Source organism: Callospermophilus lateralis, chromosome 11, assembly GCF_048772815.1.
Source record: "Callospermophilus lateralis isolate mCalLat2 chromosome 11, mCalLat2.hap1, whole genome shotgun sequence".
Classification (NCBI taxonomy): domain Eukaryota; kingdom Metazoa; phylum Chordata; class Mammalia; order Rodentia; family Sciuridae; genus Callospermophilus; species Callospermophilus lateralis.
Genome location: NC_135315.1, coordinates 52,343,950 through 52,359,100, shown reverse-complemented (window position 1 = coordinate 52,359,100; position 15,151 = coordinate 52,343,950). Strand labels below are relative to the sequence as shown.

The 15,151-nt window shown below is 45.6% G+C and overlaps 1 protein-coding gene across 1 annotated transcript in view; it reads left to right on the top strand.

Moving 5' to 3' along the window:
- Positions 1–15,151, top strand: part of Pik3r5 (phosphoinositide-3-kinase regulatory subunit 5) — a 73,348-nt gene that overhangs the window by 33,894 nt on the left and 24,303 nt on the right. The window contains exon 2 of the mRNA XM_076869860.1: positions 13,758–13,873. Coding sequence (XP_076725975.1) covers positions 13,771–13,873 — 103 coding nt within the window. The 5' untranslated portion in view covers positions 13,758–13,770. The remainder of the gene's footprint in view (positions 1–13,757; positions 13,874–15,151) is intronic.

Sequence of the window (15,151 nt, the reverse complement as noted above, 5' to 3'; positions counted from 1 at the left end):
GTTGACAGAGGATTGTTGATGTCTCCAAATATGAATCAAGGATTTGTTTATTTCTCCTTTTCATACTCTCAGGTCCACCCCCCTCCCCTTCCTCTCCTTTTGTCTTGGTACTAGGGATGGAATCCAGGGCCTCATGCATGCTAGGCAAATCCTTTATCACTGAGCTACACTCCTAGTCCCTTTCCTCCTTTTTAAAAATTTCAATTTGAGACAGGGTCCTGCTAACTTGCCCAGACTGTTTTGAACTCCTGATCCTCCTCCCTCAGCCTCCTGAGTAGCTGGAGTTACAAGCCTGCACCCCTGTGGCTGACCGTATGGTCAGTTTTTCCTTTACATATTTTGCTGCTGTGGGTGGTGTGAATGCATTTGAGATAGCTCTGTCTTTGGGGAATTGACCCTTTTGTTTTATTCTATAGTGCCCATCTCTGTTTCTGGTAGTTTTCTTTACTCGGAAGTCTACTGCATTTGCGACATAGTCATGCCTGCTTTATTTTGACCAGTGTTTGCAGGATCCATTTTCCCTTCCTTTTGCTTCCAACTCACCTGTATCATGACATTTGAAGTGATTTTCTTGTCAGCACAAGGTTGGCTCATGTTTCGTCATTCACTACCAATCTCTGTCATTTAATTAATATCTCCAACACTTTGACATGCGTCATTATCGATAGGCTGGGGCTCAAGTCCGCTATTTGATTATTGGCTTTCTAGGTTTTTAGTCCCTGTTTGTTTCTGTTTTCTTTTTCTGCCTATGTATTACCTGGACTTTTTAAAAATTTATTTTTATTTTATCTATAACATTTTGCTATATTTCTTCTCTGTATAGTTTTGGAGCAGTTCCTCTAGGTATTACCATGTACACACATGACTTAAGACAGTCTATTGATGTTAGTTCTAGTGAAATATAAAAACCTTACTCTCCTCTATTTCCCCGTACTCTCCCCCATTTATAATATAATTGTCTGTACTCTGCATACATTTAGAACCACATCAGACAGCGTCAAATTGTTTTATTTAACCATCCACCATCATTTAGAAGACTCAAATGTTATCTAGATTTTTGACCTACCTGTATTCTTCCTCAAGTGCCAAGCTTTCTTTTTCTAAGATCATCCCAATTCTGTTTAGAGAATCTCCCTTAGCTGTTCTCTTAGGGTAGGTGTGTTGATAACACATTATCTTAGATCTCCTTTATCTGGAAATGTCTTGATTTCTCTTTCATTCCCAAAGGATATTTTTGCTGGTTCTGGGCTTCTGGGTTGACGGGTGTTTTTTTGTTTTTGTTTTTTTTTTCTTTCTTTCAACGCTTGAAAAATGTTATAATGTTATCCTACTTCCTTTTAGCCTTTGTGATTTCTGATGAAAATCCGACTTGTGTTCAGAGGGTTTCTCTTCTATGGTATGGTGTCGTCTCTCTCTTGCTGCTTTTTCAGTTTTTTTTTCTCTTTGCCTTTAACTTTCCTAAGTATATCTAAGATGTCTTGGTGAGTGTTTCACCTGCATTTTTTATTTGTAGTTCACACAGCTTCTTACATCTGTTGGTGTATGTATTTTGCCAGTTTTACCAGGTTTTCACCAATTATTTCTTTGAGTGCATTTCCAGTCCTGCCCTCTTTCTCTTTTCCTACTAGAACTCCAATGACGTGGCTATTAGACCTTTTCTGTCATAGTCCTACAGGTACCTGAAGCTCTGTTTTTCTTCAGTCTATTTTCTCTATTGTTCAGATTAGAGAACATTCAAGTTCATTGATTTTTTTCCCCTCTGCCCTCTACCTTCTGCTCTTGACCTCCATTACATTTTCACTTCAGTTATTTTATTTCTCAGTTGTATAATTTCCTTCTTGGCTGAGATTTTCTTGTTTTTTCCTTTGTGCTCAGAGAGTTTTATAATTGCTCCTTGCAGTTTTTTTTTTAGACAGCTGCTTTAAAAACGTCAACATCTGTCATCTGGGTGTTGGCATCTATAGAGTGTCTTCATTCAGACTGAGAGCATCCTTGTTCTTGATGGGACATGTTATTTTTAATGGGAACGTGGGCATTTGGGGTATTGTGAGAATTATGAGGATCTGAATCTTACTTAAACCTTACGCTTTCTTTACCTGGTTTCCTCTAATGCTTCTTAGACAGGGGAAGTGGAGGGTATTGCCTCATTCCTGCCAGGTGGGGGTACAAGTTCCAGTTCCATGTTCAACTTCCACTGACATTGGGGCGGGATCCTCCTTACGACTGGGTGGAGTGGGAGTTTCAACTTCCTGTTAGGTCCCCACTGATACCTCTCCAGCTAGAAGGGTTAGGAGTGCGCCATTACTGTTCCAATACAACCATGGTTGTGGTGAGAGTGGGTGATCTCATTATGTCTGGGCAGTAGTGAAAGTCCTGAATGTCCATCAGGCTTCATCTGATGATACCAGCTCACCGGGGAAGGGCAACTACTGTCTGGGGGGTGGAATTCCAGGCTCCTCACTGGAAGTCCAGATCTGGTGTCTATTGACACCATAGGGTGGGAGGGGGCACATTACCACCAGTGGGGACAAAAGGCTTGACCCCTACTTGGCTCTTAGACAGTTACCCACAACGGGAACTTGGGGAGCCTCATCACAGGCTGGCGGAGCGGAAGTCTAGTTTTCCTCTGGACCTTTACTGACACCACAGTCTTCTCTGGGGAATTTGGCTGGAACACAGCAGTGATTGTTTGAAAGTTCTCTCTCTTGTTCTGCTGCCCCCTTCCTCATTCTTTAGTTACAGGGAGTCAGATTTTTCTCTCTGTATCCATTGGTTTGTCCAGGTTGCTAGCTTTTCCCCTCCAATTTGGAATATATGAGGTAGAAAGAGAACCTTCCTTATTCCCAAGGTCCTAGCTTGTCTGCTTTCTCTACCTCTCAGAGCCTCTTGGGTCTGTTTTTATATACAATGTCCAGGGTTTGTAGTTGTACTCTAAAGAAAGAATAGGGAAGAGTATACCTAGTCCAATTTCCCAGAATCATTTTCTAATTTTTCTATAATTAACATAATACTTGTGTGATTAAAAAAAATAAGCTATAGAATGTGTATTATTGTAAAAATATTTATAGAAAAAAATTATATAAAATGTCGCCTCTTGGAATTCAAAGTATCATGCCGATACTTGGCCATGTAACCACACAAGGTAGTTTTGTTTTTTTATTTTTTAAGATGTAAAAAAGAACTGGAAACAGCTTACAGTTCTTTTGGTCCTGATTTCCAGAAATGAACTTGAACGAGGTAAAGAAAAACAAAAATGACTTTAACAGAAGGATACTGGGGCGACTCATAAAGCCCAACCCCCTGACCCCCTGCTCAAGCAAAACTCCCAAAGGAATTGCCCCTTGCAATGGCCCTCAGCCTACGCCATCGGATCCTCTGGTCCCCCATGTCACCTGATCCAGTGGCCACTTCTCCGCCTGGTGTTGGAGATCTTGCATGGGCACCCCACACACTCCCTCCTTGAATCATTCTTGCTTTGAGTTCTGTGACCTCACACTCTCCTCCTGTTTCACAAGCCTCATCTTCTCCGTGCCCTTTGGTTGATTCTCCATGTGCCACCTCTGAACATGGCATGCCCTGGGGCTGACTCATCATCTCACTGACCACCATATCCTAGGAATCCCCAAATGGAGAGCTGTCGCCCTGACATCCCCACTGGGGTCAGAGGGGGTGCAATGTAGATGAAACAGAACTAATGTTTTCACCTCCCAAATTGTCCTTTCCCCAGAGTTTTTCATCTCAGCAGGTAGAACCCATCAGTCTTTACTAAAGAAGAACAAAAGCAGATCAACTATTCAATAAGTGTAGACGCCCACTTGGGGGGCCAAACTTTACCCAGCCCAACTTCTATAGAGTCTGTCCTGAATGGAAGCCTGGGTCTTCCTCAGTCCATTTCCACCTGATTCAGACATAATGTCGCTCTTTGATTCTGGCCTGTCAATGTTAGTTTTCTTTTTCGTTCTTCCTTTATTTTATTATTATTATTTTTTCTTTATTATTTTGAGGATACTGGGAATTGAACCTAAGGTCACTGAGCTACATCCCCAGCCTTTATTTTATTTTTTTAATTTTGTGACGGGTTCTGAGGCTGGCCTGGAACTTGCGATCCTCCTGCCTCAGCCTTCCGAGTTGCTGGGATTGCAGGCAGGTGCCACCACACTTGGCTCCCAGTGTTGGTTTTTCAATTTGGATCATGTGCACCTGTGTACCTTTTTCATATCAACACAAATGTTTATTTTTCCTCTCTCCCCACATATAGAACATATTTAGAGAGAATCCTGGGAGAGATGGCATCCGTGCTTGATGCCCTAATGTCATAGTAAATGATCTTCCTGAAGAGTTTCGGAAAGTTCTAGACCGGGCTGACTGGGACTCTTGAAATCAGTGTCTGCTTCATTAAAAAGTTGTAAAAAAACACACCTGGCCTGGTATCATGAGGAGTATCTGATTTCAGTTTTGTTCACGAGTCTGGATGGTTTCTTTTCTTGTTAGGGTGGTTTTGCTTACACAAATAAGCCCTGTTCATGAATGGAATGGAGAAGAAGGTGGGAGATTTTTTTCTAATATAATTGGGCAAGAGTTTAAAGAGAGTGAAAAATGGAGACTAAAGAAGATGGATTTGTCAAAGTTGGAGAGCAGTTATTGCTGTCAGATGAATGAGGGGAATGGTTGATCACTCTAGGTTGGAGAAAAGCTGAATAAGGGAAGAGATAGCGGATCAGACCCCAAATTATTCTGATGGTAAAGTATCTGGAAGTCACAGGGCTCTGGAGTGTGGGGAGGGAGGGGATGAAGAGGAGGGGTACAGAAAGGGAGACCCGCGAGGGAGCAGGGACAAGTCTTTGCCCACTTCTCGACTCTCCTTCTTTTCCAATGAAGGGCCCAGGGTTCATGTTTCTATGAACAGAGAAGTACAACTACCTGTTCAGTTCTTTGAGGGTATATATATATATATATCCAGAAATGGAATTGCTGGGTCATATACTGATTCTATTTTTTATTTTTTAAGGAACTACTGTTTTCTATACCTGCGACACTATTTCAAAGTGCCAACAGCAGGAAGGCCCAGGGAGACCAAAGTTGTGGTCAAGGCCAAGAACAATGGGCTGTGGCCACAGGAGGGAAAGAAGAAACACACTAACACACACAGTACCGGCCCGGGGCCACATACAGCGCTCAGGGCTTGAACCACATGATGTCACTCATTCGGAACAACCCTAGAACTCACCGAGCCCACACCATCACCACCCACCCGTTCACATCTCCTCCCCCTCCTGGTCCTGGAGCCCACCCATTGACCAGTGGCTATTCATTGTTCCTGCTGTAATAGATTCATCTGGTGACTAAATGTCTCTCCAAGAATCTTATATCTTAAAAAAAGCAAACCAGGACAGGGGAAGTGAGCAGCGCAAACCCATGGAGAATGAATCACTAGCAATGGAAATTCAGGCCATTTTCGTGCAAGACATCTTCCTGAAAGCTTCAAATTGTAGCACACAGACGAAACAGCAGAGTCAGCCCTTTGAGTGTCTGGAGAAGGACAGAAATGATTTCCTATAAATAGCGTGTAGGAAAGGCTATGGACTTTGGGAGTCAGGCCATCTTTAGATGCTCTTCCAGCTTAGGCCATAGGAATTAGGACCACAGGAATTTGGACAAGTTAGTAATGTATCTTCCCTCAACAGCAGGAATAGGGGACAACTATGATCATGCCTCGGGGTGATTATGATAATTAAACTGGGTAATCAAGTGAAAATGCCCAGCATAGTACCTGACATAGAAGAGCCACTCAGAAAGAGCCAGCCTGGGGGCTGGGATTGTGGCTCAGCAGTAGAGCACTCTCCTACCACGTGGGAGGCTCTGGGTTCGATCCTCAGCACTTCATAAAAATAAAGGTATTGTGTACAACTAAAAAATAAAGAAAGAAAGAAGAAAAAGAAATAGCCAGCCTGCCTGCCTTCTTTTCTTCCCACCTTTTTTCCTTCCTATAGAGAATTGATACTTTTATGTAATATCACAAATATACCAATTATTTACTTTTTTAAAACTCTTTTAAATAAACATACTATAAAATTTACTAACTGAACCACCTTTTGTTTTTGGTGGTGCTGGGGATTGAACCCAGGGCCTTAGTGCATGTGAGGCAAGCCCTCTACCAACTGAGCTATACCCCTAGCCCCTGAACTACTTTTAAGTGTACTGTTAAGTAGAGTTAAGTACATTCACATTGTAGTGCAACCCACTCTCCAAAACTCTTCATCATGCAAAATTAAAACCCTGGGCCCACTAAAAAAAAAAAACCTCCCAATTTTCTCTTCCCCTCAGCCCCTGGCAGCCACCGATCTACTTGCTGTCTCTATGAATTTGGCAACTCTAGGGAGCTCATATAAATGGAATCTGACATTTATCTATTGGACTGGCTTATTTAATTTAGCATAAATTGCTTAAGGTTCATCCATGTTATAGCACATGTCAGAATTTCTTTTTCCTTTTAAAGGCTGAACAATATTGCATTATAGGTATATACCACATTTTGTTGATCAGTAAGCTCGGATGCAAACTTGGGTTGTTTATATTTTGGCTATCGTAAAGAATGCTTCTATGAACAGAGAAGTGTAACTACCTGTTAAGTTCTTTGAGGGTATATATATCCAGAAATGGAATTGTTGGGTCATATACTGATTCTATTTTTCATTTTTTTAAGGAACTACTGTTTTCTATACCCGCTACACTATTTCAAAGTGCCAATAGCAGGGCACAAGATTTATAATATCTCCACATCCTGACACTTTACTTTCTGTGTTTTAATAATAGCCATTTTAGTGGGTGTAAGACAGTATCTAATTATAGTTTTGATTTGTATTTCCTTGATGATTAGTGATGAAAAGCATCTTTTCGTGGGCATATTGGCCACTTGTATATCTTCTCTGGAGAAATATCTAAGTCCTTTGCCCATTTTGGAATCAAGTTTTGTTTTGTTTTTTTCTTTGTCTTTGATTTTGTTGTTGAGTTGTAGAAGTTCTTTATATATTATGGATGTTTATCAGATAAATGATTTGCCAATATTTTGTTCCAGTCTGTAGCTTGCCTTTCACTCTGTTGATTAAAACCTTTAAAGCACAGAGTTTCAGATTCTGATGTCCAATTTGTCCATTTTTTCTTTTCTGCATGTGCTTTTGCTGTCGTATTCACAACATCATTGACAAATTCAATGTGATGAAGTTCTCTCCCATATCCAAGAGCTTTATGGTTTTAGGTTTTTATATTTTGATCTTTACTGTTTTTGAACTAATTCTCTATGATATTAGATCTTCCTATGTGATGACAGGATATGCATTTCCAATTGCTTTTGCTTTCTTTTGTGTCTCTCAAAAGTTTTCTTCATAAAAATCTTGCATATTTTTAAGGTTTATTTTTAAATTTTATTCCTCTTGATACTATTGTAAGTGGAAACCTTTTTCCCAACACATCTTTAGCTTTTAAATTTTTTTGTGGAAACCTCAGGAAGTGGAGTCCAGTGGGAGGAAGTTAGGTCATTGGGAGACTGTGTTTGAAGGAGATATTGGGACCCTCTCTTTGCTTTCTGATTGCCATGAGGTAGACAGTATCATGTATTCTCTCCATGATGAACTGCTTTGCCACAGACCCAAAAGCAAAGACCCATTCAACCATGGATTGAAAACTCCAGAACTGTAAGCCAAGACAAACCTTTCTTCCTTATAAATAGTTTATCTCAGGTATTTTATCACAGTAACAGCATACTGACTGACACTATTTTACATGCACACAGACACACCTGTGCTCTACAACCTCCCCATAGTACCACAAGCTGGGAGACAAGCCTTTGGTACATGGGCCTTTGGGGAATGGTCAAGATTCCAAATTATAGGGCCTGAGGATATAACACAGTGGTAAAGTACTTGATTAGCATGTGCAAGGCCCTGTGTTCAATCCCAAGCACCACACACATGCACAGGTATACATGCCCTCAAGAGCATTCAAACTATAGCAAACAGAAAATATTACCTTGCAGGTCTAATCTGTGTACTAGAATCATCCAAGGAGTATTTTATTTCTTAACCCAATCCAAAAGACACCTGGAGCTGGGCAGCAGAAATAAATTTATGTTAAGAAAATTCCCTGATCATGTTAATATTTATCAAATTTATTGAATGCTTACAACGTGCCACACATTATTCTAACAACTTCCCATATATTAACTTGTGCTTTACCCCGAGCTCTTGCAAACCTCAGGTACACTCTTTGCCTTTCCTGTCCTTTTAAGTGATACCAACATGGTGACAGACACAAATGCGCCAAGACAGGCAGCCCAAGCAACACCAGCTGCTTTGGTGCGGGGTCCCTCCTCGTGCACCCCTTCCGATCCCTCTCCAACACACGACTTCTCTGCTTCAGGTGGAGTCTCCTCTGCGACCCGAGTAGAAATGATTCTGACTTCCAACCCAGGAAGGACACAGCAGAGACTAAAGAGATTTTGTAACGATAGGAGGCAGGTGGCAGGGGAAAGCAGGGGACACAGGCCGGAGTGCGCTTCTTTGAGGATACCCAGACGTATAGCTTTGACTGTCAGGAAATAATTCTTGTCTGTAGTTCTTTTTGTCTTCACTCAGTCAACATATGTAAACCTGATTTAGTCAGTTTTTGTGCCACTGGGACCAAAATAATGACGAGAACAACTTAGAGGAGGAGGAGATTTATTTTGGTTCATGGGGCTCAGAGGTCTAGTCCGAAGAGAAGAGAAAGGGGCCACAGGAAGATGCACCCCTCCAGGGTATGTCCCCAGGGACCCAGCCAGGACCTGTAGGTGTCCTTTCAAACTAGGACCCATTATTTTTAGCTCTCACAATCTAATCATTTTCCCCCTGACTATTCCTGCATGAACAGGCGCTTTGGGGATCACCGCATCTCCAAACCCTAACCACACTGAGGTTACTTAGGTTAGTCATTTTCTTCCCTGTCTCTTCCAATGTGATCACATACATCATTCACGATATCATTAATTTTTTCATCTATAGATATATCCGTTTTGGTCCCCTGCTCCCTGTGGGACCAGAGCTATAAAACATGAACCTGGAATGTTCCAGAATACCAGGAAAGCAGTGGGAGGTACTAGCCAGGAATTCCTCCTTCCCTATGAGATGTCGACGACCCAATTTCTCCTCTTTAGCACTTTGAGAAGACACCCCACCCCCCAAAAAAAGAGAAGCTCTCCTCTTTGCCTCATGGGGGCTGCCACAGGAAGTAGACCCAGAGCCCACCCCCTCTGACCAGCCTTGGGCCTACCTCCTGGAGTTGTGTCAACACGTGAAGGGGCGGGAGAAGCAGAGCTGCCTCCCCTGTGTCCACTGGGACCCCCACAAACCCACCCTCAATGCCAAGTCTATCTGCCCTATTCAGGGTCCCCAGTAAGGAGGACTCTTTGTGCTGGCTCAGAAGAGGAACTTGAAGGTGGGGCAGGCCCCGTTGTTAAATGTCTCAACACTGCCCCTGGAGGTGGTGGGGGGGGGGGCCATTCCCGGCAGCAGCTGGAATTTCACAATGGGAGAAGGGGGGCTCCTCTTAAAGAGGTGGGTGGGGGTGGGAGTGGGATGCCAGGGCCAGGCCAGGCCTTGCTTGTCAAAACTTTAGAAAAGAGGCTTCATCCTGAAGAGAGGGGGATCCCACCGTCAGTCCTCCCTTGTCACTTCCTCTCCAAAGCCAGAGGGGACCGGTCACAAGGAAGGAGTGATGACCGACTGACTCACCAGGAGGAAATGAGTGTGCCAAGGGCCAGGCCACAGCTCAGCCGAGAGGTCCCTCAACTGGGCTCCCCAAGCTCAGAGCCCCAGCAAGTCCTGACCCCTGCGCGCTTTGGTCAAGCTCTTGATGGCTCCAAGACGCCCGGGGAGTACCCTTCTACGGAGGAGGCCTTGATTTTTTTTCCCCATTACGTGGGACAGGAGGGAGGCTGGGCCAGCAGGTGTCAGAGAGGGCCCCGGGGTCGGGGGGTGGGGTAGCTGTTGTCCTCTAGGACTGGTGCTAGCAGCAGCTCTAGGACAGTGTGTTCTGGCGCCCTTAAGGACAGGGGTGTGGCAGAAGTATGCAGATGTGTCTCACATTTGCATCATGACAATGTAGGACACACAGGTGACTCATGCCTGCCTCGTAGCATGTCCATCACGTGAGGGGCTGGGTGGAGGATGACTTGACACCCAGCTCCCACAGTTCAGCCCCATGCTCCAGGATAGAGACACCAGGCCCCTTCATGCCACCACGGTCTGCTGGGTGTTTGCTCTCTGGCTTATACTTGTGAGCTCTGGGTCTCTCTCAGGAGCTGAGTTCAGCAGCTGGTACAGACAGACACTGTGGGTTTCCTGATCCCAGCAACTGAGAGTCTGCATTTTAATTATTTTTTATTATTTTATTTTATTTTACTGAGGCTTGAACCCAGGGATGCCCTACCACTGAGCTACTCTGTAGCCCTTTCTATTTTGAGATGGGTATTGCTAACTTGCACCGGCTGGCCTTGAACTTGCCATCCTCCTGCTTCAGCCTCCTGTGTAGTTGAGATTACAGGCTTGTGCCGCCACGCCTGGCAGATTCTAAACCTCTTTTTCTTTTTTGGAGGAGGGGAGGGGGGATACTGGTGGTGGAACCCAGTGGCACTTGACCCCTGAGCTCTATTCCCAGTCCTTTTTATTTTTAGTTTTTATTTTGAGACAGGGTCTCACTAAATTGCTTAGGGCCTTGCTAAAATTGCTGAGGCTGGCCTTGAACTTGTGATCCTCCTACCCCAGCCTGCAGGGTAACTGGGATTACAGGTGAGCACCACTGCATCCTGCGATTCTAAACCTCTTAAAGCAAACTCATGGTCATTGAGTTGGGGTGCAAAAGGGCCTGAGGCTGTCTTGGGACAATTTGGGAATTGCTTTTGTTTTTCTAATAACTGTATCTGACTGCGCTGAGGGACCATGGACCGTGATGGTTGCAACACAGCGTTACCATGTACTGGAAGAACCCAGACTCCCTGGGTTTGGGTCTTGGCTTTGTCCACCTCCTGTTTGTGTGACCTCAAGCAAGTTGTTTAACTTCTCTATGCTACTAATTGCTCATCTGTTCCTTTTGCCCCACCAGCACCCCACAAAGGGGATCCAGCTTCAGCCTCTGACTGTTCAAACGCACCTTTTTTGCCCCTGGTACTCACTCCTGCACCATGATGAAGAATTCACATCTTTGACTTGCCCTACAGTGGATATACAAGTTGCCCATTCTCCAGGTAGCATAGGAGCTGGTGAGCAAATTTGCTAAGTAGGTATTGATCTGAAGAGCCATGCCCTCGGGTGGCGGGCAGCCCAATCTGTGTAAGGGATTCTCTTAAAGTCCCCACTCCCTGGCTCTTGGCTCTGGGGGGATAAAGGAGGGTCTTACAAGGTGGTGGACAACACTGTTTTTAATCTTCCTAATCTCATAATGACAGGATGCAGGTGTCTCTTTGTTGATTCTGGACTAACACCCCCCTTCAAGCCCACTAGGGTGATTACGGCCCCCATCTCCGCAGTCCACTGTGCCTCTGAGGACTTTGGAATGTTGGGCAGGTAGCACCTATGTCCTTGGAGTGGGATCTCAGCCACAATTTGGGAAGACAGAAGTCCAGCTGATACCTTGGCCTTGAAGGAACCCCTTCCCACTCTGGCTGTCAGCAGAGGTATAGCACCTGGAAGTTCAGGGACTTGAAATTTCAGAGACCTGGAGGTTCAGGCTGTGTCAGAGGCCAGCCCCAGCACCCCAGCCTCTTTGCTCCTGGGTCTAGGTCCTTGGCACGCTGATCCCTGCACCCAGATCTTGACATATGCTATCTCCTCTTTCTGGAATACTCTTCATCTCATTTTCCCCAGAAGCAAATGTGTCCCTCTTCCGAGACCCACAAGAACCAGTAGTGGCCTTCTCCTCTGGCCTCCTTCCAGAATTATCTTTTCTTCAGAGCCTGTTTCACTGTGCTATGGGGTCTCCTCTTGCTTTGTTTAACTGTGAATGTCTATGTCAAAACAGAATGTCTAGGCCTCTCTATTCACTGCTGTATCCCTGGCATATAGTAGTTGGTCAAGAAATCAATGACAGAATGGCTCTATGTGTCCATCCCTGTACCATCCACATTTCATAATGCATAGCCCCCTGGGGACATCAAGGAAGTGATGCTCGACACCTCACAATAGGGCTTATTTGTTTCCTGGGCATGTGGTTCCCACCAGGGCTAGAGAAGTAGAAAGATTTGCCTACGAGGTGACTCCATGATGGGAACGCTGCGGTCCTGCAGCGAGACCTGAATTAGGAGCTTGCATCTCTTTGCATGTCATTTGCATGGCTCAGCTCTGGGCTCTAAGCTTCCTCTTCTGGTTTCCTGGTCAGTCCCCAGATCCACAGAACAGGCCTGCCACTTCCTCTGCTTCCCCACGAACTGGCCTGACCGGCCAGTGACAAAATCTACCCCAAAGAGCTGAATGCAATGAAATTCCCAGGCACTGGGACAACCCCTGCAAAGAACTATAGCATGAGAGCCTGATGCAGTGGGAACTTATGACATCCACGGTGACATTTAGTTTCCCAACAGCCCCGAGAGATTGGCACCATCATCATCATCATCATCATCCCCATTTGATAGATAAGCAAACTGAGGTTTGGAAAGCGTTAAAGAATTTGCCCCAAATCTCACGACCAGCCAACATCAGGGTCCAGATTGGAGTCCAGGCCTGTCGGATACCAGAGCCCAAATTAATCACGGTGTCAAAATGCATGCCATGTCCTCTGAGGGATTTGGGGAACCCCCACCCGAATCCGAGACGCTGGGCTGACCCTGCTGGAGGCCCTGCGTTCCCCATACGATACTAAAGCCCCTGAAGTCCCCTCCTCTGCTGCCTTCTACCAAAGTATTCCCAGGAGAATAGGGAAGGTGGACTAGGCAAGGACTTTGGGGTGACATCGCGAAGCCTCAGAGAAAGGAAAGAAAAAATGTTTAAACACAGGGTGAGAGCAGAGAGGACCCAGTGTCCGTGACCCATGCCGAGGTTGGCAGGATGGGAATGGAGGTTTGTGTGAGGACACTCCCCGCCCTGACACCCCACATGTGGAAGGAGATCCTATGACCACCCCCATCCCTGTAGGCCTGGGAGGATTCAGGCCTGGAAATTCAGAAAATCTCCCCCCAAGCGATTTGGATTTTCTTGTTGAGATCTTCCTGCCCTAGAGTCTGCACCCCCGACCTCTAGGATCTGGCCATGGTGCGGGCATTCCCTGGGTACTTGGCCCTTCACTTCCTATGCCTCTGTGCTGTTCAGTCACAGGGTGGCTGCTCCTGCTGCTCAGATGTGGCCGATCCTTTCAGGACTCCACTTATCTTGTCTGTTAAAATGGGAATGATGAGAACAGGACTCACACATTTCTGAAAGCAGCTTGGGACCTTCAAAGGAGATAATATATGCAAAGGCAAAGTTGCATCGTATTGGCACATAGTAGGTGGTCAATAAAATAAAATTTTCCCTTCTTGCCTACTACCCAAGTTTTGATGGCACTGTTTCTACCCTGGAGGCCGCACTAAGGCCTCTAGAGCTGTGCCCACAGTACCCGAGCTACAGTGGGCTGATCGCACTGGACTTGGAGTGCCCTCCTGGGCCGGGTGCTGCCCTGCTGGACTCAGGGACCAGCCTCGTATTCTCTGAGAGGGGGGCTCAACAGGCTGACCTGGCATCTGTTTCCCCACACAGGCAATGACTCAGGATGCAGCCAGGGGCCACGACGTGCACGGAGGACCGCATCCAGCATGCCCTGGAGCGCTGCCTGCATGGACTCAGCCTGGGCCGCAGCACCACTTCCTGGTCAGGTAGGGCTGAGGGAGCTGGGGAGGTGTTCTGAGGACCCAAGGGGGCCTCAGAGGCGGTGTTGGGCCCTGGGCCAAGCATGGAAGCTGGCAGATTCTGGTTCACGCTCAGAGCCTCACCTGGGCTGGGCAAGCGCTCTTCCACTGAGCTGCCTCGGATTCTGTTCAGATCCTGTGTGTGTGACTTGAGCAAATCCCTAGACTTCACCTGGGCAGGAGCCTGATCAAGCACAAATCCACAGCACGCAGCTGTGTCTCCTCTCTCCCTTGATGCTTCCTCATCCTACGCAGGTGGCTATCTCGCTTCCTCAGCATGTGCTAGAAGCACAGGTTTGGAATCGCTTAGAAACACCCCAGCTACTGATTCCAAAAGAGCAGCCAGGAATTCTTCACAGGCAGTTCTCCCCCAGATTCTCCTGCTCACTTGTTTCTAGTTCCTTCCATAGCCCTACCCTCCTCCAGCCTGCAGAACCAGGGAGAAACTCAGCAGAGCTTCAAGGATTAGGAGCCTCTATGCTCCCTGATTCTCAGGACTGAGAACTGGGGAATCTGCAGGCTGGGGCACGTGTGTCTCTGCGGCTGGTGCCTAGTTATAAGAATTCCTTATTCTAGTGAAGATTTTTTTCACCTCTGTGTCTGCTTGCCTCTCTACCTACTCTATGAGTTAGATGCCTGCTGGTTCTTAAACATACCTGGTTTCTTCCCACTTCAGGACCTTTGCACCTGCTGCCTGGAATTCTTCCCTCAGACGTAGCTGGCTCCTTCTCATGCAGGTCTCAACTCAAATGTCACCTCCATGGAGCTATCCCTGGCCTTCAGAATTAGACAAATCTGCATTAAAACTGTCTTTAATTGGCTGTACATCCTTGTGCAAGCTACCTATCCTTTCAGGACTCCACTTATCTTGTCTGTAAAATGGGAATGATGATAACAGGACTCACATTTCTGAAGGGAGCTTGGAACATTCAAAGGAGACAATATATGCAAAGGCAAAGTAGCAATATATTGGCACATAGTAGGTGGTCAATAAAATAAAAATTTCCCTTCTTGCCTACTACCCAAGTTTTGATGAGGCCTAAGCTTGCAGAGTTGAGGAGCATTGTTAAGTCAAAGAATGTGAAAAGATCTGACTTTGGAAAGTTCTACAAAAACCTGTGTTTAGGGATCTCCTGGCCTTTGGAAGGAGTCCATGCACATAAGGAGACATGGAGTTTAAATTCCATGAAATATACTGTCAATTCACATCCACCCTTCCTAATCTCCTTTTCCCCAACCCCTGAC